The sequence below is a fragment of the Mustelus asterias genome, chromosome 1, assembly GCF_964213995.1.
Source record: "Mustelus asterias chromosome 1, sMusAst1.hap1.1, whole genome shotgun sequence".
Lineage (NCBI taxonomy): Eukaryota > Metazoa > Chordata > Chondrichthyes > Carcharhiniformes > Triakidae > Mustelus > Mustelus asterias.
Window position 1 is genome coordinate 43,246,863 of NC_135801.1, and position 27,933 is coordinate 43,274,795.

Below are 27,933 nucleotides of genomic sequence, written 5' to 3' on the forward strand. Positions count from 1 at the left end.
TGGGTCTGGGTGTTTTAAATAGTAACGCTGAATTTAGAAGTTATTTTCTCCCCTAATTTAAATCACTTTGTTAGATGGTTCCCAGGACAATTGCCGGGTAAACGCTGACATGGGAAGTTCTAAGAGGGATGCCCCAGCACATAGTTGGGGTAACCCCCTCCAATGGGGAGCCAGGAATTTCGAGTCCAATATGACTCTTTTTCGGAGCTGTCCTTGCACTTTCTGGATGTGAATTGAATGAGAAACCCAGTGAAATTCCTATCCTTCCTAAATTCGCTGATTATACCCCGTCTCCACAGAAAATTGACACATCTTTATTTCTGGATCTGAGGAAAGGCGGAGGTAATGTTTAAATTTCAATGTGTGCTGAGTCCAGGCTGTGAATTGCCCTAAAGCCGCGGGACATCAAAGGGGAGTTACATCCAGTGGGGCAATTCTAACACACCGTTTTATTTTATCTTATGCAAATTAATTGAATGTAGGCGAGACTTTGAAAAGTAGTTGAAGTCTTTACTTGGTACTTTTATTTGTTTTAATAAATATATACAGGTTTCTCAACTATTCCAAAATGGGTGGTAAACAATCCGAGGGTTTGAACTGTCAAGTGTACCCGGGGATTAAGGCTGCTATGTGAGTCTGGTGGCTGAAGTTTTTTTTTGCCCCTGGAGAGATTTGCAGCCAGCAATGTTATACCACCTGTCGTGTGCCAGTTGGCAGACTCTGTTCACCGGAGAGTGAGAGCAACACACACAGCGTGTCGGGGAGGGAGGGCCGGGGGGGGGCGGATGGACATGAAATGCGTTAAACTGTAACCTTTACTTTCACACGGTAACAGGCAGCACTTTAAAGGGTTTTTTGGGCTATAGCTGACGTCAAGACAGAGAGAGAAAAAATCTTAGATCAGCTTTTTTTTCTAAAAAAGCCACTTGAAAGTACTCTGCAATAATGGAATCCAGCTGCTCGCTGGTAAACTACCTTTTAAAGTAATTTCAACTCAAACTTTGTCGGGACAGAAAAGTTTTACACTGCTAGTTAATGTCAGGAGAAAACAAGGAGGGGAAGCAAAGATAGTCAGTTTATATATGTACACACGTATATATATATATATATAAGCTGTTTTTTTAAATTCCAGAAGTTTATAAAAGTTGACAGGTGTGCGTGAGTACTTGGCTGCGCCTTTAAAAAAAAACCTTGGGCTCTGGTATAACTGTCTGTCATTGCTTTCCGCCTTACATTAGCCATTGAGCAGATAAATGCGATCGTTGGATCGGGGCACGTTGGAGAAAGAAGGGAGTGCTTTGGATCGGAATGTGGAAGCCACTATGTGATTATCTGGTGGAAATGCTGGCAGATCAGGGTCCTCGGCATCCTTCATGGTAGAAGCGGCGGCTCGGGAGTGAGTCAGTGTGAATCAGCCCCCAGTGCCTGTTTTGTCTGCTCTGTCCCCCGATAGCGCGCAAACATTCCTCCCCAAATGTCCCTGTCATTAGTATTACTGCTAATATCCACTCTCAACTTCCGCCATCATGGATCGGAAGCCCAAATCAACAAGATCCAACCATCAAGTAACAAGGAACAAAACGGTGAGTCTTTCTCCCTTTGGTGCGGGAAAGTAGAGTTTGCAATTCCTGGCGTGTTTCCTTTTTGCTGCACTCACTTGCCAGTGTGGCTGATCGCTTACAGGTATGGATTTCAGTGCAGCCCGGTACACGCAAGCCTTCAGAGCTTCGGGAATCCTGGCTCTCAGTGGGATTTTGTTTGTTTAACTTTTTTTTGGTGTAGGAAATGTGGATTTGCCCGCTGCCAGAGAATAAACTTCTGAAGGTACTCTTTGCTCTTAAAGCTAAACGTGCAAGGTAGTGATATGCATGCGACTGTTCAGGACGGCTGCCTCTGTGTTTCTTTAAAAAGAAAGTCTACTTTAGGAAAGATTAAAAGTTTTCAATCGGGTGCTTCTGGAGTAGGACTGGTGTGTTGTTTTTTAACTGAGCCACGCTGCTTGTAAACGCGATGACATCTGGCACCTGCAGGCAGCCAGGGCGCTGATCAAAGAGCAGCATTAACAAAGCTGGCCTCACAGTCAGAACAAGTTGGAAGAGGCAGTGAAAACGATCAAGAGAGCTGCATACTGACATCCAGCCACCAGTCTTTACAAAGCCATTAGTATCGCATCTTGAGACTTATACATTCACACAACGACTTTAAAAGCGTACTCTTTCATTAGTTCCTTATTGCCCTGAAGGAGACTATTCGGCCCATTGTGCCAGCGCTGTCCAATTCTTATGAACGCCTTATTTTTCACAATGTCTGCTATGAAGTTTAAGACAACTTATTCAGAGTGTCACCGAGACTACCTATCAAATTGTTTCATTTCATGTTAAGCCACCAGCGTTCATAAATCCTGGCTTTAATTGGGTAAAAATTGTGGTAAATATTACTGTGAATACTAATTTTGACTTCAGCCCCTGCACCTACTGTTGTGCTTTATCTAAATAAATCTCAATGGAGAAACTAAAGGTGCTTACTGCGCTCCTCCCTCCTGGCAAGACAAAGCTATGATAAACTCATTCTCAATTCCCATGCATTACTACCTAATTATATAGCTTTGGGACGTGACAGTTTTAGATTACAACCTAGACTGGCTAATAAAAAGCCAAGCAAAGCATGACATTCCTATGTTTTTTAAAAGCCGTCCAACCCCTCAGCACGAAATGTTTTGAATAATCCAGCACAGGTTCGAACCAAAATAAAGTTTGAGATTAGTTTAATGAGTACATTAAACCAGATTTATGGACATGACAAAATCTCCTCCTACATTTTGTATAACAATTTGCAGCTGAGATCACAGGATTACATCAAAAGGATTTCATGCTTTAGAAACACAGCACTTGTTTGAAAAGTAAAACTTTGAAAGCATTACTTTTTGTTTAAATGCAAGGAACACTGGGCATTTGTGTTCCAAGGGTTGACCATGCTAAAGAATGGGGATTTTTTTTTTCTCTGTGGTGAGCTATTTCTGCATTGGGTGTGGCCTTGGGGTTTGGCACTGGTCAATGCACACAATGGCCCAAAAATGAGCAGCTTTAGTTCAAGAGACTGTTGTACCCAGGAACAGTGCTGGACCTTTGCAGTAATGTGAATCAGACTGTGTAATTCGTTCAAGTAGTCACACATTGCTGCAAGTGCTTTTAACTTTAAGCAGTTATTAGATTTAGACATCAGTTAAGTGGTACGTGACAATGTTGATGGATGTATTTTTAGATTCAAATGTATTCAAGCCAATCGCGTAATTAAAATATAAAAAAACTACACATTGGAAAACTGAAAAGCAAAGAAACTACGTAACCAGGGTTGGTCAGCGTTTGTAAAGAGAAAAGACAGCAGTTAACAATTCTGATCCAATTTTTTGATAGACAATAGGTTATACCAAATAAATTTGGAATGATACTGAAAATTTTCTCCTCGCCTTTACGTAACAGTATTTCTGGACTTGCACTTCCTATATATATAACAACTTTCACCAGCTCAAAATGCTTTACAATGTGAAATCATTTTTTGAAGCGCAGTTACTGTTACAGGGAACACAAATGTATTTTATTTGTTTTCCAATCATTGTATATTTGATGGAACTAATTGGCTACCATTTACTAAACAACTTGAATTTATGTCACACATTAAGGATAGTACAAAATATGGACATTTCAAAGCACTTTGCAGGACTATTATTAGACAAAGTTTGACAGAGACAGATTAAAAGTAAATCAAGCAAGCAAATGCTTAGACAAAGAGGTAAGCTTTTAGACAGGGTTTTAAAGGAAAGAGGTTTAGGAAAATAATTCCAAATCTTGGGGCCTAGACAGATGAAAGCATGGCTGCCAAGGAGGGAGTAAAGGAATTGGATTGGATTCCGGAATTGGAGGAATTTAGAAGTCTTGGAGGTGCAAGGACTTGGAGAAATTTGAAAATAAACATGAAAACATGGTGTTCTCAACAATGGTAGATTGGGAGTCCATAAGGTCAGTGAGCATAGTGTTGGCCCCAAGAACACTGACTTCTACCACTCCCACCTCAGTAATATCAGCCCACCTCAACTCATATGCTGCTGAAACCCTCATCTATGCTTTAGTTATTTCCAGACTTGACTATTCCAATACTCACTTGGCCAAACACTCATCTTCCACCTGCAATAAACTTCAGTCCATCCAAAACTCACTTATCTGTTTCCTAACATGCATTGACCATGTATTATCATTGGAAACTTTCGTCGAGCTTTTATTTTCAAGTCAGTCTTGTTCTGATAGGATCAGTGGACATTTTCCCACAGATGCTATAAATGTCACTTGCTTGATCAATGTGGCATGAGGACGATTTGTGCAATCACTCTGGTCAGTTTCTTTCCTTGTCATAGACACCTAACTAGGACTGGTGTAACACATGCTGTGCAAAAAAGTCTACCTCCTAATATCATTTTGGAAAATGCAATGAATTCAGGTTTCTTTCTTTCTCACATCCTCAGCTAACTCTTGCAAAACCACCTTGTTAGGATCCTTTCAGTTTGGCCCCTACTCTGCTGACAGAATCAAAACAACTCACCATCAAAGACAAAAATGGCTTCCTCTGTGACTGTGGATACAGTGCTTCAATTCCACTTGACCTACTTTAACCGCACTGAAGTGTATGATATGGTTGACCATATTCTTCATCTTTTAACTCTGTTTGATTACACAACTATATTGGGACTGCACCATCTGGGTCTTGCCTCATGTGGCTCTGCTCCCCACTGTCAGAATACAGCCAATACATATCCAACAACAGCTTCTCTTCCAGCCTGCTTTGTTACCTTGGGAGACCTTCTTGGTCTCTTCCTCGGCCACATGCTGTATTTTGGTGACTTTAAGGCACAGGTTCAACTTTCATAGTTTTGTTGACAATGCCACATGTCCACTAATTACTTTGGCAAAATCTTTCAGAGTATGAGTCTGACAGTGAGACATGGAAAGACAAAATTTCATCCAACTTATTGAAGTTGAGCCAGACAACCGTCATCGACTGATGCTGAGCTTCAAAACTCACATTTATTGATTACCAAAATGGCTTACTTCAATCCTTACAACAACAGCCACTTCTACTTTTTAAGTAGCTTTGCTGATCCATTATCCCCTTATCCTTATCCACTTATCCCTTATCCACACTAGCTAGCTCTCGAACTTTCATTATGCTCTTCACTGGCTTCCTATCCTGCCTTTGCTGTTAATTCGAATTTGTTTAAATTGTATTTAGTTGTAACCCAAATTAGATATCACACATCCATCACTCAGGAACAGGAGTAGGCCATTCAGCCCATTGTCCCTGTTCCACAGTTTGAGATCATGGCTGATCTATGGCCTAAATCCATGTGCCTGCCTTTGGTCCATATCCCTTAATACCTTTGCTTAAAAAAATATTATCTATTCAGATTTAAAGATAACAACTATTGTTCCTCACTGATATTGACTGTCCCAATTTAATTCAAAGTGCTTGTCTTTTTCTTTAAATTCTTCCATGTATGTTCTTATGCAGTCCTATTGCAGCAATCTTGACTTGCATTAGATCTCTTTTCATACCTTTCAGTTTTCTGACCATTTATTATACACCTTACCTTTATCTCCCCCGCCTTGCACCTGCAATGGTGACAGAGTCATCAATCGCCTCAGCTCTAATCTCTGGATTCTTAAAGTACTCTGATACTCTGCTTCTCTATTCACCTTTAAATGTTTTCTCAAAAGCCATCATTTTTGACGAGGTTTACTCATTTTGTGCCATGCCTTTATTCCTTTGATGGTATTGTTAGTTTTTACTTCCTCTGTAAAGAGCCTTTTTATATTTTCAACAAAAAAGGGGCTGTTTAAAAATGCATTGCTGTTATAGTAGTCAAGAATCAAAATGGCTGCTTGAAATACTCTTCTGGCAGTACAAATTGAGGTTTAATTTAATTTGTAAGGTAGACTGAGTTTGGCACAGTTCATTTCACTTGCAATTCTTAAGAGCTACTGCAAGGGTAAATTTTAACCCTTTCAACCTTCAACCAAAGAAGAGTTTTCACATTACAGCTGTATACTGCAAGAATGTTTGGTTAACTGTAATGTGACCTCAGTTACCTGGTGTAAAATTAGGTAATCTTCAATTAGAATCCGGAAGCTATTTTTTTAATAATACAGCATATTGCAAGCCTTTGCTTGTATGAAGAAGTTATCTTAAGCTGTTATCATTTTTCATTGGGAATAAAGTGATTTACTAAATGCAAATGCACATGAAAAACTATTTGTACTTAGGTGGTATTTAGGGTGATGTAAGACATAGAGAGATCTGCCTCTGTACACTAGTGTTGTACAGGTTCTCTGGCACTGTCTGCAGCCACGGTAAGACAGTACATATCTTCCTGTACAATCAAATGTTTTTGTTAGCTATGGCTTAAAATGGGAAATGCTATAACAATGCTATTGTGTAAACAATTGATGAAATTTGTGACCCTTTACCTGTAAGTGGGGGAGCTTGCCTTATGATCAGCCAACTGTCAACACTTTGTGTTGTAAGGAACCTACAGCTTGTTAACACTTTAAATATTTCCTCCTTTTAAAAGAATAGTACTAATATCACCCAAGTATTTGCTGTCACAATCTTTTGGATACAAGTGTCAGTTTAGTGGTTTTATGTGACCTCAAATCACTCTTTTTGTTGCACAGGTGAGCTACAAATGCAATGTTTTAAAAGAAGAATTATTGGTCCTGTGCCATTCACACCCAGATGGTATCCCCAAGTATTTCACAGCTCACAAATGTCTTTTAAAATATCAGCCATTTTGTGGGCATAGCATAAGTTGCTGATCAGAAATATTTCATAAAGACAACATTTTCAACTATTGCTCTTATTAACTGCATGCTTGGGAAACTGTTTTCAGATTGCACTGCTCAGACCTACAGTAGCATTACACAAATTTTAAGGATAGTGAAACTAAAAATGACAATACATCCCATTGGGGAAAAAGATAGAACAAGCAATTAGGGAGTGTGGTAATTTATCTGCAGGAAATGATGCAAAGATTTTTTTGTATGTGTATTAGAGAAAGTTGTAAACTCTAAAATTCCAACTATTTACATGTCTAAGTTATACAATATTTTAAGGCCTTTATCTGTGCCAAATATTTTTTGAAATCAAGGGTAGCCTGCTTGTAAGTGCCTACTAATGTTTCTCTAACAATTGTTCAAGGTGTGTGCGAGCAGTCCCATGTAATTGTACCTTTTGATCCCACCCCACCCCCTTCTGCAAATTCCTGGCTTCCACTGTTTCTTCATGGTAGTACAACTGAATCTCAGGAACATACTACCTGTGGGAAATAGACCTCAGAAGCCGTGTGCTTCCACTCAATAAGTGGGAGGTTGGTGTTTCAATGTAACCTGTCAAACTACTTGAATTTTATTATACAGCACAATATTTCAAATAACATTCCCAGCCTGCCAAAATCTACCTTCAGGTCTCTTACAATGTCATTGCTTGGAATCAGGAATGCAATCCAACCAGGAAAGTTCAGCCCAATGTCTCCCCAAAAGAATTTGATAGAATCATGTACTCTTGAGGAAAATTATGGACATGAATTTGTTTCTCACTGTTCAGTGGGATTGCATAAGATGCTCAAAAGGTATTGTGCTTTTTCTAATCCTTTAATTTCCATTTGGAGGGAACTCTTTGTCCACAGTTCACACGTGGTATACATCAAAGTGGCAGTCTTGGATTCAATGTTCTTGATCATATTTACAACTAAAATTAATTAAGGTAACCAGTTACAAATGTTTATGAAATGCACTACAAAACAGGAACCATTATAGTTATAAGAATCCCATCCCATTTATGCTCTGGCATTATTTGTGAAGACAGTAAGAAGTTTAACAACACCAGGTTAAAGTCCAACAGGTTTATTTGGTAGCAAAAGCCACACAAGCTTTCGGAGCTCTAAGCTCTAAGCCCCTTCTTCAGGTGAGTGGGAAAAAAGGTGACTTTAACCTGGTGTTGTTAAACTTCTTACTGTGTTTACCCCAGTCCAACGCCGGCATCTCCACATCATGATTATTTGTGAAGACCAGTGACATCAGGCATGGAAACGGAGGAGGGTGGGAGTCTGCGTGTTTGGCATTTCATTTCTGAAATTCTGTTTCAAGGTCATTTTAGAATAAAAATTGATCAGTCCCAAAAATCTTAACTTCATTGTTTAGAACTTGAAAGCTATGAATCTGGGACACAGCTGTAACCTGTTCTGAATCCAATGCACAGCTGAAGGTTTCAGTAATAATGATGCAGAGGTTTTCGGAATAGCATGAATGTGTTTATTGTATAACAAGAAAAGCAGATGGGGACATGATATACCCTCCCATCCCTCAGTGTATCATTTAAATTGTGTTAAAGTTAGGAAAAAGAATGTCAAATGCTTTGTGAAGATCTAAATTAGAACAAGCTGGTCTGGGGCCAGTTACAGGGAGCCCTTGTGACTTCTAAGTTAATGATGTCATAATCCCCTCATGTATTACGACTGAAAGGAAAATTCCACTTGTGTCAGTCCCTTTTGATAACTTAATGATGTCATTAAGTCTTTTTATTTGGGCTTGTCACATCTGGGATGTCATAATTGGCAATGCAATAATGTAAATCAATTAGTTAGAAATAATCTTTTGTGGTTGTCTGCAATTTGAGCTTTTTTTTGTTGGTGAAACTTGACTTGAAGACCATCAGAGTACTCTCTATAATGACCACTTAATGCCAGTCCCAGCAATTAACAGACAATTCCGTATTGAGTTTGTATTCAGATTCCACAAGCTGTATTTCATTAGCACACAAAGCACAGTTAAGTGCTTCAGGATAATTATGTGAATTTATATGTACTTCCAGTCAGTTGTTGTGTTGGAATAAAGGTAAAGTACAATCTCCATTCTGTCCCAGGTGGAGACATCTCCACTGTATGTATACAGGGAAAAAGTTGCTTATCTCAATGCTTCTTTTGAATCGACCACTTAGCTGAGTAGGGAATCTCCATTTCCACCTGATATATAGTGTTGGGTGACAATGGGGTATAATGCTGAGCCTAAACATTTCTTTCCTTGTATAAGGAATTATTTTGAGAAAGATACATTCTAAAATTGTGAAAAATATTTTGCTTTAAAAATCATTTTCATTCAGTACTCTATTTCCTTTAGACTGTCTTTAAATATAAATTAAAATATATAACGCAACTGTTTCAGTCTCATTTCCACAACTCCTGCTTCTGTATACCTCACTGTGAAAATTAAGAGATTTTTCATCCACTGGTAGTTGGCAAAGAGCAGAGGCTGAACTCATTCCAAATGGCTGGGAGATATCACACTGTCACACAGATGTCTGAAGGACGGTTTGTTTGTCCTTGAGTGTTATAGCATGAAAGGTGAGATCTTTCAGAAACTTGAATTCCGAATGAAATGTTGATTGACTTTGTTATGCTATCAAAACAGCAACCAAAAGGAATTTATTATAGTACTTACCTTCTGCTTGACCCAGGAAGACTCAAAAGTGGAAAACTTGTTTTGCAGTTACAGTAACAATGTGCCAAACATCACGTTCCGATTGACAGTCACTGCAAGTAAATATCTTTTCAGAAGAAAGTTAAACCCATAATGTTAATAGAAATGTTGGACAGAGAAGAGTGCAGCTGAAAATATAGCACTCCACATTTTCAATTATGTAAATTTTCAAATTGGATACAATATTTCAATTTGTAGTGGCATTAAGCAGGATATGAGTGTCAGCTTGGCTTAGTTGGTTGCACTTTTGGCTCTTAGAAAGTCATGGTTCAAATCTCCGTCCAGGAGATTTGCTCAGATTTACTCTGACCGTATGGTGTAATACTGAGGGGAACTACATTTTTTGGAGATGCCATCATTTGGATGAAACTGAGGTTCTGTCTACCTATTCAGGTGGAAATAAACAATTCTTTGTGGTTTTTCTGGTATTCTGGCCAATACATCTTCCCAATACCACCAATTTAGAATGTGCAATCCCTAATCACATTCTTTGCTTGTGAAACTAAATTCTATACCTTGCCTATCTACAAATTAACAGTGACTACACTTCAAATGTAATTTATTGTCTGAAGTGTTGGCGTGTTTGAAACTCAGCCAAGTGCAATATAAATGCAAGTTTTTTTTCCCCTACATTATGTGGGGCTATTATTTTCCAATAATGGAACACTACCATACCTCCAATGTTTATCTATTCAAAAATGTCATGGTTAAGGTGCTGTCATCTCAGTAATGAAGACAATCGGGTGTGTTAGCAGCACTAACTACCATGAAGTATAATCAGATTTCTTCCTGTTTTATAGTGGACTGATTGGCGGAGACAGGACAGATAGAATGTAACTTATGATGTCTGTGAAAGAGTTATGGACTCAAACTGCAGTGTGTGCCTGACATTCAATGTTTTATTGCTTACAATTCTATATAAAAAAAAATATATATAATCCACAAAGTCCTGCAGTAGAGATGCACCATAGGGTTTGGGTGGAGGTGGAATTTCATACAACGACCAAGAAAAACTTTCATCATGGCATGAAAACCCCATTCAATAGCGAGTAACCTGATTTACATTTACTGGAGACAGTACATTTTAAAAACTATTGCCAAAATCAAGTTAAATTTATAAAAGTTTACACAGGTGAACAAAATCTGCACTGCAACATTCTGTCTTGGTTTGTATCAATCTCTATTTATTATAGAGGTGTTATTGAACAGTAACATCAAAGTGACCTAAATTCCTTTTGTAACATGCTGTTATCAAATGCTTCAGGCATTTGTTGTTAGAAGATAATGATAATTAACTTGCTGAAGAGTGTTGCCAGTGGAAAGGAGTTTAAGAAGTGGAGGTTCAGAATGAAAACTATACTACAGTAATGGGCAACTTCCTTAGTTGGTCATGCTTTAAGATTTATTCCCCAGTCGTTCAAATCTATCCTTTTGAACTCATTGAGCAAAAAAATCATTTGCACGAAGGTTGTGTAAAACAATAGTGAGATGTGGAAACATTAAAAAGATACAGCATAGAATGGAGAGATATCCATGCACAGATATAATGGCTGAAAGTCCCCCTTTCTGTTGGTGCTTTTCATGTGGCTGTATGGAACTTGAAAATTTGAAGGTTTTCTCTCCCAGAAGTTTGAAAACTTGGATTTTCTCTATCAATAAACAGTATTTGATAAGGAAAGTAATGGCCATGAACATATTTGCCTAAATAGCAAAGGATTTAGACACACTATTGTTCTGTACACCTGTTGAAATCAATCTGGCAGACACCATACCAGCAGACTTGAAGGATTTCTTTGCAAAATCGATGAAAGAACATTTTCTAAAGGATGGAGAGTTACTGTACAGGCTGCTTAGTCCTGTGCTATGGGCCTACATTGAAGCAGCCAAGGGCACTTTTTTTAAACACTGTACCTGAAATAGTGCTTTGTTCTTTCTCAAAGAGGACATTAGAGGCCAATGAACCGTTTCAGCAGTTTCAAAGCATTAATCAAACATGACATGCAAAATGCGATCACTATAGCAGCCCACCCACTACAGGACTGTGGCTGATGGGTTTTCAAAAAAGGAAAACCGCTTAATATTAATGGACTTTTGGGCAGCTAAAGCATTCCTCACAAAGTTAAAATTTTAAGCATGAAGCAGGTTTAATAGAAGAATGGAGTTGAGTTTTTAAGAGACTTTTGAAGCATTACTGTCAGTAACTCAGTCTTGGCATCGAACTTGCACTGTCATCTAGACATTTTTAAAGGTAAAACAGAATATTTATTTTTCCAGCAGCAACATGATCATTCCATAGTCTTGCTTTAGGGCGCCAAAGACAATCTTTTCATTGTTAAACCTGACACTTATCTCTTTGCGAAAGCGTAGAATTTAAATCAGATGTTTCTTGAAAGAGGGAAACAAACACAGTGCTATGTGAACTTAACCTGCACAGTGTGTGTGCAAATAACAACACAATTGTCAACAACTTGCATTTATATAGAACCTCATTGGCTAAATATCACAATATTTACAGAAACAAAATTTGTCACCAGTCGCATTATAAGATATTAGGACAGGTCAAATGCTTTTGGTCAAAGAAGTAGGTGTTAAAAGCATCTTAATGAAAGAAAGGCAAATAGGAAGACAGAGAGGATTCAGAGCTTTGGTCCAAGGCAGCTGAATGCAACAGGCAAAATCTTACCAAAAAATGGCGGAGTTGTTTCTCTCCAGACAAATCAGTCGGTTTACTCACCAGATTCTAAAAAACATTGCTTAAAAAAAAATCGAGGTGGTATGCTTCATGTCGTTATTAAGGGGGACGGGGCTAAACACATCAACTAAACCCAGCTGCACAGAGATTGGGACGCCATCTTTAAAGCGCATCAGAACTGCAATAAACCTCCCCCCCCCCCCCCCCCCCCCCCCACATCCCCAACACTGAGGCTTCAGGTTCCCTCACCCCCAATCGGAACCAGCATTCACTCTGACCCTCACTACCAATGATTATCAGCTCCTTTCCCACCCCCACAATGGCCATCGCCAGCATACTCTGCTCGTCTCTCCACTCCCGGCCCACAAACATCTCTCTGCGCCCCCTCCCCCCCCCCCCCAACCCCACTGAGGCTTCCAAGTGGTAGTGCCAGGGCACTGCCTGACTAAATCCCTCTCCCCCAGGGGCTATAACTATTTTTGCGCCCCCTTGGGAGACTCCACAATAGGTTCAAAGAAAATTACAGCACAGAAACAGGCCCTTCGGCCCTCCAAGCCTGCACCATTCACGTCTGTGTAAATCTGTTGTAAACCATGCTGACGTGACGTCACATTGGCGTGCTTTGAAGATATAGTGAGGGCTCCATATATGGTGACGTGAGCAATGTTTAATGATATTAAGATGCATCTTGTCCACAGCCACCAGTGGTGGAGTGATGCTCAAGAGACCAGAATCAATGAAATACAGGTATCTCAGAGAGTTGTAGGCCTTGGGGAGATGAAGGAGTTCATGAGACTGAGGTGTCAGGGATTTTGAAAACCAGGATGAGAATTTGAAAATCAAGACATTGTTTAACTATTAACACATTGTAGGTCAATGAGCACAAGGATGATGGGTGAATTGAACTTGGTGCGAGTTAAGATATGGGCACCAGAGTTTTGGATGACTTCAAGTGTACAAAAGGATGAAGGTGGGAAGGAGTGGAGGCCAGGAGTGCGTTGGTATAGTCAAGTCTAGAGATAACAAAGACATGGATAAGCCCAGACAGGGGGTGGCATCGGGTGTTGTAATGGAAGTAGAGCTATGTGGAAATAATCATTAAAATTAAAATAGATTTACAATGCAGCACCTGTTTTCCAAAGCATTCAATTGGAATTTATGTAAGCTGTTCCGTTAACAACTCTGTTAATTAGCATTGACTTGTGGATATTGTGTCAGTAAGGAAACGAGTAAAAGATTGCATGACAGTCTGTCAGAATTTATTGGAATTGAAGGAACAGAAGGTTCTTCATTGATGTCTTTCTCACAGCATAGTATTTACACACATCACATAGAAATTGATTTGTTTAACTTATTACGCTGATAGTATTTAAAACTGAATTTGAGAAACAGTAGGAAGAACTAGCATTGGGATCTGATTAATTCACATGTTCTGGAAGACTAAACTTGCAACTTTTGGCATTACATCCAATTCTGCCCTGCTTACTGTCAATAATCCTCAGTACTAATTGTACAGTACAGTTTGTAATCCGTGTGGAGAAAAAAGAATGTTGCAGTTCATGTAACTGCATGTCACTTTGTGTTTAAAGCACATATCTCTACAAAGGACAAGTTTCAGCAACATTGCTTTGTTAACTGTATGGAAACATGGGTGGGCAATATTAAAAAGGGACTAAAATAGCCTTTAATGTTTGACCAGATTTCCTTTGGTATAGTCTGCTAATTTAAGATGCACTTGCACAATCTCAGATCCAGCCATATTATCTAGTCATCCATCTCAGTTTCTGATCCACTTTCTGTCAATTACGATTTTTAAAAAAATGATGCTTCTCACTTGCATTTACTAAATGTAAATCAGAATCTTCCCTTCTGAAGTCTCCGTTGGGTGGTGGGTGCAAAGTGAGAGTTATTCCCGCTCTGTGTGATCTTGCACTGTTCAGCTCATTACATATGCATCTGCAAGGAACCCGTCCAATCTCATGGCAAGGCTGGGTAGAAAGTTGTCATCCCCATTATTGTCTCATGGAGTCGAATGTCCAAGCATCATATTTAAAGGGCACTCAGACAGTCATCCATTCACTGCAAGCCAAGAACTCCAGGTTCTGCCGAGAGCAAGATGTCACAGAGCACACAACTTGTGGCCACATGGTTCAGTGAAGCACCCTGGAGATTCTCCTTCAGGTCATCCAGGAAAGGTGGGAGGTGCTATTTTCCAGGAATAGTGGCAGGAGGCCATCCCTTCTGACCACAGCAGCCTGGGTGGAGGTCACAGTGAAGGGAGGCACCAATGGAAACTGCTCAACAGTGCAAAAAAAGGATGAACAATCTGCCAGGGTAACCAGCATAGTCTACTCACTGCAAACTGATAATCATAAGGGCATCAGGCAGTGTAAATGTGTGTACATAGGGATGTCAGCCAGGAGTTTAGTTTACAGCAGCTGGGACATGTGCATTGAATGTGTGCAAACTCCTTCATGCATCAGTAGTAGGAAAAATGCTAGATTCTTTATAAAGGATGTGATAACAAGATACTTAGAAAATATCAACAGGATTAGACAAAGTCAACATGGATTTATGAAGGGGAAATCCTGTTTGACAAACTTACTGGAGATTTTGAGGCCATGACTAGATAATTAAGTTTATTTATTATTGTCACAAATAGGCTTACATTAACACTGCAATTAAGTTACTGTGAAAATCCCCCAGTCGTTACACTGCAGCACCTGTTCAGGTACACTGAGGGAGAATTTAGCATTGCCAATACACCTAACCAGCACGTCTTTCGGACTGTGGGAGGAAACCAGAGCACCTGGAGGAAACTCACACAGGCACGGGGGGGACCATGCAGACTCCACACAGACCGTGACCCAAGCGAGAATCGAACCCTGGTCCCTGGCACTGTGAGGCAGTAGTGCTAACTACTGTGCCACCCCGGCCAGTAGAATCGGTAAGGGTTAACCAGTGGATGTGATGTATTTTTGGATTTTCAGAAATCTTTTGATAAAGTTCCACATAAGAGGTTAGTGTGCAAAATTAAAGTGCATGGGATTGGGAGTATTATGTTGGCATAGTTTAGTTAGCAGACAGAAAACAGTAGGAATAAATTGGTCTTTTTTGGAGTGGATGCCAGTGACTTCTGCAGTTTTACAGTGATCAGTGCTTGGGCCCCAGCTATTCACAATATACATCAATAATTTGGATGAGGAAATCAAATGTAGTATTTTCAAGTTTACTGATGACACAAAACTGGGTGGAATTGAGTGGCGAGGAGAAAGTAAAGAGGTTCCAAGGTGATTTAGGCAAGTTAAGTAAGTAATACATGACTTTTACAGTGAGACAGTGAAGTTATCCATGGAGAAACAGAATGGCAGAGTATTATTTAATTAGTGATAGATTGGGAAATGTTGACTTACAAAAGAACATGGGTGTCTTTGAAAGTAAGCATGCAGGTACAGCAAGTAGTTAGGAAGGCAAATGGTATGTCGGCTTTCGATGCAAGAGGATTCAAGTACAGGAGCAAGGATAGCTTACTACAACTGTAAAGGGCTTTTGTAAAACCACATCTGGAATAGTGTGTGCATTTTTGGCTTTCTTGCCTCAAAAGATATACTTGCCATAGAGGGAGTGCAGTGAAGGTTTTTACCAGGCTGATTCCTAGGATGACAGAATAGTCGTACGAGGAGAGATAGGGTCGAGTGGGCCTATATTCACTGGGAGTTTAGACGAATGATGTGAAGATGCCGGCGTTGGACTGGGGTAAACACAGTAAGAGGTTTAACAACACCAGGTTAAAGTCCAACAGGTTTATTTGGTAGCAAATGCCACACAAGCTTTCGGAGCGCTGCCCCTTCGTCAGGTGGAGTGGAGAAATGCTCACAAACAGGGCATACAGAGACACAAACTCAATTTACAGAATAATGATTGGAATGCAGTCTTTACAGATAATCAAGTCTTAAAGGTACAAACAATGTGAATGGAGGGAGCATTAAGCACAGGTTAAAGAGATGTGTATTGTCTCCAGACAGGACAGCCAGTGAGATTCTGCAAGTCCAGGAGGCAAGCTGTGGGGGTTACAAATTAGTGTGAAATGATCCCAAGATCCCGGTTGAGGCCGTCCTCATGTGTGCGGAACTTGGCTATCAGTTTCTGCTCAGCGACTCTGCACTGTCGTGTGTTGTGAAGGCCGCCTTGGAGAACGCTTGCGTGAAGATCAGAGGCCGAATGCCCGTGACTGCTGAAGTGCTCCCCAACAGGAAAAGAACAGTCTTGCCTGCTGATTGTTGAGCGGTGTTCATTCATCCGTTGTTGTAGTGTCTGTATAGTTTCTCCAATGTACCATGCCTTGGGACATCCTTTCCTGTAGTGTATCAGGTAGACAACGTTGGCCGAGTTGCAAGAGTAGGTACTGTGTACCTGGTGGATGGTGTTCTCACGTGAGATGATGGCATTAGTGTCGATGATCCGGCATGTCTGGAAGAGGTTGCTATGGCAGGGTTGTGTGGTGTTGTGGTCACTGTACTCCTGAAGGCTGGGTTGTTTGCTGCGGACAGTGGTCTGTTTGAGGTTGTGCGGTTGTTTGAAGGCAAGAAGTGGGGGTGTGGGAATGGCCTTGGCGAGATGTTTGTCTTCATCAATGACATGTTGAAGGCTCTGGAGGAGATGCCACAGCTTCTCCGCTCTGGGGGAAGTACTGGATGACGAAGGGTACTCTGTCCACCGTGTCCCGTGTTTGTCTTCTGAGGAGGTCGGTGCGGTTTTTCGCTGTGGTGCGTCGGAACTGTCGATCGATGAGTCGAGCGCCATATCCTGTTCTTGTGAGGGCATCTTTCAGCATCTGGAGGTGTCTGTTGCGATCCTCCTCATCCGAGCAGATCCTGTGTATACGGAGGGCTTGTCCGTAGGGGATGGCTTCTTTAACGTGTTTAGGGTGGAAGCTGGAGAAGTGGAGCATCGTGAGGTTATCCGTGGGCTTGTGGTATAGTGAAGTGCTGAGGTGACCGTCCTTAATGGAGATGCGTGTGTCCAAGAATGCAACCGATTCCGGAGAGTAGTCCATGGTGAGTCTGATGGTGGGATGGAACTTGTTGATGCCATCATATAGTTGTTTCAGTGATTGTTCACCATGAGTCCAAAGGAAGAAAATGTCATCGATGTATCTAGTGTATAGCATCGGTTGAAGGTCCCGTGCGGTGAAGAAGTCTTGTTCGAACCTGTGCATGAAGATGTTGGCATATTGAGGTGCGAATTTGGTCTCCATGGCTGTTCCGTGTGTCTGGATGAAGAACTGGTTGTTGAAGGTGAAGACATTGTGGTCCAGGATGAAGTGGATGAGTTGTAAAATTGCATGTGGAAACTGGCTGTGGTCGGTGCTGAGCACTGAGGCCGTTGCAGCAATGCCATCACCGTGGGGGATGCTGGTGTAGAGTGCTGAGACATCCATTGTGACAAGGAGTGCTCCTGGGTCAACTGCTCCATGTGTGCCGAGTTTCTGTAGGAAGTCCGTAGTGTCGCCACAGTAGCTGGGGGTTCTTTGGACAATAGGTTTCAAGATGCCCTCGACATAGCCGGAGAGGTTCTCGCACAGGGTCCCATTGCCCGAAACGATGGGACGGCCGGGTGTGTTTGCCATGTGTATCTTCGGGAGGCAGTCGAGATCTCCAACGAGATCTCCGTGCTCTCATCCCAACTACGTGGGATGAGAGCACGGAGGGTGCTCTGAAGGTCCGGATCAAAGCTCTTGATCAGAGTGTTGAGTTGACGGGTGTGTTCTTTGGTCGGATCTGCAGGTCTGCCACAGCAACCTCTGCAAGATGTGCCGGATCAGCGACACAGATGCCATCATCTCACATGAGAACACCACCCACCAGGTACACGGTACATACTCTTGCAACTCGGCCAACGTTGTCTACCTGATACGCTGCAGGAAAGGATGTCCCAAGGCATGGTACATTGGAGAAACTATGCAGACGCTACGAGAAAGGATTAATGAACACCGCTCGACAATCAGCAGGCAAGACTGTTCTTTTCCTGTTGGGGAGCACTTCAGCAGTCACGGGCATTCGGCCTCTGATATTCGGGTAAGCGTTCTCCAAGGCAGCCTTCACAACACATGACAGCGCAGAGTCGCTGAGCAGAAACTGATAGCCAAGTTCCGCACACATGAGGACGGCCTCAACCGGGATCTTGGGTTCATGTCACACTAATTTGTAACCCCCACAGCTTGCCTCCTGGTCTTGCAGAATCTCACTGGCTGTCTTGTCTGGAGACAATACACATCTCTTTAACCTGTGCTTATTGCTCCCTCCATTCACATTGTTTGTACCTTTAAGATTTGATTATCTGTAAAGACTGCATTCCAATCATTATTCTGTAAATTGAGTTTGTGTCTCTGTATGCCCTGTTTGTGAGCATTTCTCCACTCCACCTGACGAAGGGGCAGCGCTCTGAAAGCTAGTGGCATTTGCTACCAAATAAACCTGTTGGACTTTAACCTGGTGTTGTTAAACTTCTTACTGAGTTTAGACGAATGACAGGGGATCTTATTGAAACAACATATAAAATTCTGACAGGGCTGGACAGACTGGATGCAGGGATTATGTTTCCTCTGGCTGGGGGGCCTAGGACAAGGGGTCAGAGTCTCAGGATGTGGGGTAGGCCATTTAGTGCTGAGATCAGGAAAAAGTTCTTTGCTCAGAGTATGGTGAAACTGTGGAATTCTCTACCAAATTAGGCTATGGAGGTCAAATCACTCAATATATTTAAGAAAGAAATAAATAGATTGCTGCAGCTTGGGTGTATGGCATTGAGATTGATGATCAGCCATGATCACATTGAATATCACAATGACCCGATGGGCTGAATGGCCTACTCCCTGCTCCTACTTTCTGTACACTCAAAATTTTACCATTTGCAGACATCCTGCTTGTTGTTCACTTACTGGGGAGAGCTCAGGAACTATCATAGGCATCCATGCTCCGAAACAGTTCATGCATCCATTAGAATGATAATCAATCCTCTGTCTGTAGGACAGAAACAGCCACAATAAGAGAGAGTGGGCTGGGACTGGAGACGGCATTGTGGGCATCTGAATCCTCCCCCCTTGTTTGAGGAGGAGGCTGCCAAGCTAGCCAGGGAGGAATAGGACCATGCCTGTGCTGTAGGCATGATAAGATTCACCAGGAAGCCAGTCAGGTAGTCTCCAGTTTGCAGATGCACCAACCAAATATTACATTTCTTTAATTAAGGAGCCTGCTTTCTTTTCTCCATTCCAGGTACCAGGAAGGGAAAGTTGAGGGGGAGGGGGCTACAACGCAGACCACCCACAGCTCCATCTCCTATCTTGGGTGCTGTTCCAGAGTAAGCTTGGGGTCACAATTGGTGAGCACATCACTGACACTAGTGCATGGCTTGTAAAGGACATGATGGCCAATGTTTATGAGATTTGGAGGGCAAAGCTTTCCCGTCCTGTCCGCCACAGTAATTGGAGCGGAGGGCAGGGGGGGGGGGGGGGGGAACCATGCAAAAGTCAGTTGACCTCGAGTGGGAGTGTGGACGGAAGATCCTGCCCAAAGAGACCAGGTGCCTGCTCAGCCCCATGCAGACGACGAGCCTCTCGTCTTGGCCCTATGTGACATGTTGGAGCTGCAGAGACAGGCAGGGGAACATCAGGCAGAATTGCCAGAGGCCATGCACAGACTAGGCCAAGGCTGGAGGAGTTCATCCATAATCTGTCTGTCTGTCATGGCTCTGACATGTGAGCACTTGGCTGCCTGCATGGAAAAGGTGGCAATTGCCTTGGAGACCAAGGTCCAGCAGATTGCACAATGGCTGCATGCTATGTGCTCGGACCTGTACTCTGTTTCTCTAGCAGTGCAGTAATAACTAGGCAAGATGGAAACGGGACACCTCGACCTCCCTTCAGGTTCTCCTTTTCCTCAAAGAGTCAGGGAGGTGCCATTAGCCACCCAGGAGGAGGAGGAGTGCCAGCCAGGCACCCTGGTGGCTTCAGCCCAGGACATTCCAAGGATGCCCTACCGCTCCACCTCCCTTCTGCCTGTGACCCCATTGCGTCCGGCAGGTCAGGCCAAGGAGGATGCACCTGCACCTGAGCAAGAGACTGTTAGCAGCAGGCTGGGCTCTTGAGATCTCAAGTCACCCACAGGACACCCACAAAGTCACCCCAGTCAACAGGGAACAGCAGTCAGCAGGCTACCTCCACGACAACTGTGATTGTTGGGGCTGCATCTCGACATAGTAATAGATAAAGTTTTGAAAGCACACAGGACGTACAACTATTTTATATACTATTGGCACTTGTAAATATAGGTTGATTTGCTTGGTTTGGAAGTGTCCTGGATTCCATGTTGCTGTTAGTTATTTAATAGTCATGGGTTTTTAAGTGTGTGGAGTTTGAGCTTCCACCAGAGTCTGATAATGAACTCCTAAGATTCACTTCTCTCACATTATCAACATAGTGATTGCTCAATAATCCCACATGTACATGATTAAGCACTGACTATCATTTGTCAGTATGCTGCCTGGGCATGCAACATGCAAGCCATTACTTGATGCACACCATGTTCTGAGCTCTGAGAATGATGTCTGCGCAGAGTGTTCAGTGAGGTTTTGCATCTGCTGTTGCTATCATCCTGTTGCGATATGTAGGTAGATGTAAGCAGTACCTCAAGGGGAGTTAAACAGACTGTGAGCGGCAAGAGATACTAGATGCAGTTTCAGGACTGAGAGATTGAAGCTCAACATTGGTTCTCGGCTTTTTGGCTAAGATCAAGTGTAGTATGTAGAGGATGCTGTGCTTGGTTGAGGTCATTAGGTTACATTTAAGCTTCATATTCATATGAAGCAATTTTTAAAAGTGGCATCTCGGCCTTTTGGCTAAGATGCAAATGAGATCCAGCCTTGGAGGAGGAAATCTCCCCCTCCTCCAATCAGCTTGGCTCATGTAGATCAAGCCCAAGACAGGTGTGAAGCCCTGTCTTGTCAGCTTGGATCGGAAATGTCTCAACTTGTTGAGACTCTGAATTGGACTTGATTTGATTGAATTGGAATAAAAATACCAAAAAAACCAGTAGAAAACCAGAGGCTTCCCTCCATGTTTGGATAAAACTGTTGGGCACATCCAATTGTTACTGGCCTTCGTTGGTGATTAGTCATTTTGTGTTGACATATAAGTGAAGGCTGCAAGTAAGGAGACGATGGGCAAGTCCCCCAGGACTGCAAGAGGATTGAGTGTAAGATTAAAGATGTTTTTGTGCAGTTGACTGAAGCCTTTGTCACATGGAGATTTGTTTGAAACCCAAGTGCATTGGACCTCATTGAAGGACCAGAGTCTTGGCGCATGAGGTGAGAGAGGGGAGAATGGGCCTATGAGCTGGACTGTGAGGTTATCTACATGCAGCATCAGCAGCTCTATCAGGGCTCTGCAGGGTCCATGCTGGAAGGATGTCTACATTGGCTGGGCTGTCTAGAATGACGGATGACAGACTCATACTAAGGCCATCTAGGACTGAGAATTGTAGGAATCCCTGTAAATAGAAGGTCCCGAATGGTTGCTATTCAACAACCCATAGAGCAGGTGAAACACTCTCAGTGCAAAGTAACCTCAAAACTAATTGTCATGATAAAGATGTCAAGGGATATGGGTTTACTGTGGGTGAGTGATGATCAGAGGGCAGGAACACTATCTTCCCTGTTCAGTCTGTATAGAGGAGTGATCGCTGGAGGCTAAATGATCTTTTCACGTTGCTCCTCTCTGTGGGCCCATTGATCTGGTTCTGCCTGAAAGAACTCTCTGCCAGGTCTGCCCCATTGGGAGCAGGTTGAGTGTGACATGAGTACATCCCTGCAAGGTTAGATTTGATTTTGTTTCCAAGTTGCCACGCATACGGACATTGTGAGGGCTTGTGAAAAATCTTACAGGTGACTGACTATGAGAAGAACAAGTGTTTTGCAGGTTTGAATGTGCGCATTTAGTACCAGGGCTCCCTATATCAGCAGAGTTTGGTCATGCAAAGGATCAAACACCAGCAGGGTGAAGGTTAAGTAGGGCAATTTTATCCAGCTATCATAAATCAAAGTACATTGGAATGTCTGTTGCCAAAAAGGAGCTGTGGCCTGCCAGCCAGCAGAGGATAGAAAACAAAATAATAAAGGAAATGTCTCAACAGCTTACTCTGTCTGGAATCAGATTATCATGGGCTTCTCTACATTCATACATGGACTGGCACGGAGACATTGCTCTTTGACAGGGGTGATAATAGCCACATGCCAGAATCTCCCTCAGACACTATCCAGCTAGCCTCCATTAACCCTGAGACATTATAGAGAGACTATTGCCTTGGCAGCATAGAAAGGTTTACCATGTGAGCCCTTGTCAGGCAAACATTCACCCAGAAGATAAAGTCGGGATTTTGCTGCCGTCCACAAGCTGTGCCTTTGGAGACATTTACCTCCCTTCCTCTCTTCATCCCTACCTGACAGAAGTAGATGGCAAATCACACAGGATAAACGGCAACTCCATATCTTGCTGGGATTTCCATGTTGTGAGGCCCATGAGACGGGAACCAAACCTGTTGCTGTGTGGGTTTCACCACAGGAGAACACAATGGAGCACTGTTATCATCCAGTTGCCACATGACTGCTAGGCATCTCTTTATTTGGCCCATTGGCGCTCACCCTGAAATTCACCTATAAAGAACCACCTCCCTCTTTGGAGGTCCGCAGCATCACAGATGCCATGTTCAGCCAATTGTTTCACTCCACGTGATATCAAGAAACAGCTGAAGATACAGGATACTGTAAATTCAATAGGCCCTGACAATATTCCAGCAATAGTCCTGAAGAACTGTGCTCCAGAACTTGTGGCGCCCTGAATCAAGCTGTTCCAGTACATTTACAACCCTGGCATCTAGCCAGCAATGTAGAAAGTTTCCCGGTATGTCCTGTACACAAGAAACAGGACAAATGCAACCCAGCCAATTACCACCCCATCAGTCTACTCTCAATCATCAGCAAAGTGCTGGAAGGGGTCATGAACAGTCCTATCAAGCGGCACCTGTGGTGCAAGGTGAAAGGGTAATGGGTGGAGGTTCAAGGGTGACAAATGAAGTTCTCCTGCCCACCAAGCTTCCCCATGCTAGTGGGACAAGATGGTACCCCACCAGTCACATATACCGTCATTGGAAGAACTGGGTCTTGTATGATGGGAACGTCAACACCTGGGAGCCCATGGTTCAGAAGAGGCCTACTTGGAGGAATCTCTTTGATTCAAGGAGACAATTCTTCGAAGACAGCCAGAGAAGGTCTGGAAAAGGAGCCTGAGAAAGGAATATCAGCAATCTGGAGTCTGCAGACCAAGTGCACCGCCAGGAAACACCTGCAAAATGTGTAGTTGAAGATTCAGCTTTAGGATCAGGCTTATCAGTCACGCAAGACCCACAGAACCCATGAACAGTGATACGGAGTTTTTTAGGTGGACAATTATTAGCAAGTGATTGCCAAAGAAGAAGCAACTTGATTTTAAAATTCTCATCCTATTTTTAATCAATCCATGGCCTTGCACCTCCTGATTCCTATAATCTCATCCAGCCTTGCAATCTGAAATCTGCACTTCTTCAATTCTGGCCTCTTTGCATTCCCAGTTTTAATTATTTCTGCATTGGTGACTGTGCCTGCAGCTGCTTAAGCAATAAGCTCTGAAATTCTCTCCCCAAATGTTTTCCTCTGTCTATGTTTTAAAATGTTCCTTATACCCTACCTTTTGACTAAACATTTAATGACCTGCATATGGCGTAGTGTCAAATTTTCTTGGATAATGCTCGTTTGAAGTGCCCTGGGGCCTTTCACAAAAGGTGCCATGAAAATTCAAGCTCTTTTGCTGCACACTATCTCTGATTGAAACAACAATGTCAAAACTTGGCCTCGATCCAGTTACCCCAGTAGCCACAGGTACAAATCCCTTAATGGCTGCTAAATCTCACGAGCGGCCAGAAATGGGATTTGCGCCGGTGAGATCTCAGTTTAAGATTTTCCCCGACCCGACACCCCCCTACCCCCCCCCCCCCCCCCCATCATCTACTGCCAGTGACATGATTTCCATATATCTTAATGTATCAACAGATAATAACTGGGCTGGATGCTGCAGCATCTGCCCACGATGTATCCTCCCCACCGTGGTGTGACATCACACCGGTGCAAATCACTACTTGTTTTCAAAAACAAATACTAGTTGAGATGCGTTATTAGTCCCCGGATGGTTGGGACATGGCCAGGTGCCATGGTGGTAATGCCGGGGACAATGCCAAGGGCAGGCCCTTTGAGAGTCCCATTGTTATCCCATATTATACTGTATCTACCAAACTCTTGCCCACTCAATCTATTTATGATGTGGAGATGCCAGTTTTGGACTGGGGTGGACACAGTAGGAAGTCTCACAACACCAGGTTAAAGTCCAACAGGTTTATTTGGTATCACAAGCTTTTGGAGTGCTGCTCCTTCATCAGGAGTACAGGAGTTCATCATTGAATACAGGAGTTGGGACGTCTTTTTGAAGTTGTACAAGACATTGGTAAGGCCACACTTGGAATACTGTGTGCAATTCTGGTCACCCTATTATAGAAAGGATATTATTAAACTAGGCTGAGAGATGGCAAATTGAGTTTAATGCGGAAAAGTGTGAGGTGATTCACTTTGGAAGGAGTAACGGGAATAGAGTACTGGGCTAATGGTAAGATACTTGGTAGTGTGGATGAGCAGAGAGATCTCGGTGTCCATGTGCATAGATCCCTGAAAGTTGGCACCCAGGTTGATGGGGTTGTTAAGAAGGCGTACGGTGCATTAGCTTTTATTGGTAGAGGGATTGAGTTTCGGAGCCATGAGGTCATGTTGCAGCTGTACAAAACTCTGGTGTGGCCGCACTTGGTGTATTGCGTACAGTTCTGGTCGCCGCATTATGGGAAGGATGTGGAAGCATTGGAAAGGGTGCAGAGGAGATTTACCAGGATGTTGCTTGGTATGGTGGGAAGGTCTTATGAGGAAAGGCTGAGGGACTTCAGGCTGTTTTCGCAAGAGGCGACTTAATAGAGGCATACAAGATGATCAGAGGATTAGATAGGGTGGACAGTGAGAGCCTTTTTCCTCGGATGGTGATGGCTAGCACGAGTGGACATAGCTTTAAATTGAGGGGTGATAGATACAGGACAGATGTCAGAGGTAGGTTCTTCACTCAGAGTAGTAAGGGCGTGGAATGCCCTGCCTGCAACAGTAGTGGACTCGCCAACATTAAGGGCATTTAAATGGTCATTGGATATCATATGAATGATATTGGAATAGTGTAGGTTAGATGGGCTTTCGATTGGTTTCACAGGTTGGTGCAACATCGAGGGCCGAAGGGCCTGTACTGCGCTGTAATGTTATATAGAAAGAGAGCAGAAACGATTTACTAGGATGCTACCGGGACTTGATGGTTTGAGTTATAAAGAGAGGCTGGATAGACTGGGACTTTTTTCTCTGGAGCGTAGGAGGCTGAGGGGTGATCTTATAGAGGTCTATAAAATAATGAGGGGCACAGATCAGCTAGATAGTCAATATTTTTTCCCAAAGGTAGGGGAGTCTAAAACTGGAGAGCATAGGTTTAAGGTGAGAAGGGAGAGATACAAAAGTGCCCAGAGGGGCAATTTTTTCAGAGGGTGGTGAGTGTTTGGAACAAGCTGTCAGAGGTAGTAGTAGAGGCGGGTACAATTTTGTCTTTTATAAAGCATTTAGATAGTTACATGGGTATAGAGGGATATGGGCCAAATGCGGGCAATTGAGATTAGCTTAGGGGTTTACAAAAAAAGGGCGGCATGGACAAGTTGGGCCGAAGGGCCTGTTTCCATGCAGTAAACCTCTAGGACTCGATCAGGTGAGTGATTCATCTGATGAAGGAGCAGCACTCTGAAAGCTCGTGACACCAAATAAACCTGCTGGACTTTAACCTGTGTTGTGAGACTTCTTAATTAATCTATTTAAATCATTTTACAGACTCCTTCTATCCTCCTCAAAACTTGCTTTTTTACCCTCGTACCTATTTTTGTATCTCTGGCAAAATTTGTGACAATCCAGTGAGTCCCTTTAATTCAAATCATTAATACAGGTTGTAAATAGTTGAGGTCTCAGCATGATCAGGGAATGCATTATAGGCCCCAAGTGTTAGCGGGAAATAGAGGAGCAAATATGTAGACATTTTAGAAGTGTGCAAGAGTAATAATTAGGTAATTATAGGGGATTTCAACTTTCCCAAAATAAACTGGGATAGTCATAGTGTTAAGGGTTTAGAGGGGACAGATTTCTCAAAATGTACCCAGGGGAGTTTTTTGTATCAATATGTAGAAGGCCAAGGAGGGGATGAAGTAGTGTTGGATCTGGTTCAAGGGACCCAAGTCTAACAAGTGTTCAATGTGATAGTGGGAGGGCATTTTAGCAACAGCGACCACAACATGATACAATTCATGTTGTATGAACAACATGACATGGACAAGGAGAAAGATGGCATGCAAAAGATGCCTTTGGATTGGGGGGAAGGCAGATGTTGTTAAAATAAGGCAGGATCTGGCCAATGTTGACTAGGAACAGCTTGTTGCATGTCAATCAACAGCAGAGCAGTATTCAAAAAGGAGCTGGGGAGAGTACAGGTCCAACATGTACCTTTTTTGGGGAGAAATGTAGGAGCAATAAGTTCAGGGAACCCTGGATGCCTAGGAGACTTCGAAACTGGATAAGGAAAACGAGAAAGGTTTTTAGCAAGTCCAAAGGGACTGCAGCCGTAAAAGAATATAGAAAGTGCAAGAGGGAACTTAAGAAAGCAAAAAGGGGGCATGAAAAAGGACGTGTGAACAGGATTAGGGGGAATCCTAAAATCTTTTTTGATATGGTGGGAATCTGGAATGCACTGCCTGGGAAGGTAGTAGAGACCGGAAACCTTCCAACCTTTAAAAAATATTTGGATGAGCACTTGAAATTTCATAACATTTAAGGGTATGGGAAGTACAGGAATACGGGATTAGTGTTCCTTTGTGGTAGTTATTGTCAGTGTAGACCCGATGGGCAGAAGGACCTTTCCTACACTGTATGAATCTATGATTCCACTGACATTCCATCAGTTATAGTTTCATGAATTGATAATGACCCATTGATCCTAACTCTGTTTCCTCTTCCTTAGCCAATCTTCTATCCATGTTAATATATCACTCCAACACCAATTACATCCATGGGATCCCCTTAATCTGACCTATTTATTAGATCCACAAAGAACTCGAAGAAATTGGTCAAACAGGATTTCTTTTCAACAAAACCATGTTGACTTGTCTGATTGGATTTTGATTTTCTAAGTGTTCTTCTATTTATCATTGAGTTTAGTGTTTTCCCAGTGATAGATGTCAGGCTCACTGATCTATAGTTTCCTGCTTTCTCTTCCCCTTTTAATTAAGTTATTCAGAGTGTGACATTATGTTGCTGGGACTTGTCACATTCAACCTGTAAATTTACAGACCTGAGTTCACTTGCCACGATTGTTACAGTATAAACGGTACTATTATTTGCATTTAATTCATTGAAATTTGGATTGCTGATGCCAGGACTTCTCTGAGCTTGTGTGCAGACCCTATT

The 27,933-nt window shown here is 42.5% G+C and overlaps 1 protein-coding gene across 2 annotated transcripts in view; it reads left to right on the forward strand.

The window, feature by feature from the left end:
• The first annotated feature begins 745 nt into the window (after window positions 1-745).
• Window positions 746-27,933, forward strand: part of pdgfc (platelet derived growth factor c) — a 432,641-nt gene continuing 405,453 nt past the window's right edge. The window contains exon 1 of one of the 2 annotated variants that reach the window (XM_078212016.1): window positions 746-1,583. In XM_078212016.1, the coding sequence (XP_078068142.1) occupies window positions 1,475-1,583 (109 nt within the window). In that variant the 5' untranslated portion in view covers window positions 746-1,474. The remainder of the gene's footprint in view (window positions 1,584-27,933) is intronic. The other variant, XM_078212010.1, reaches the window with a different exon arrangement.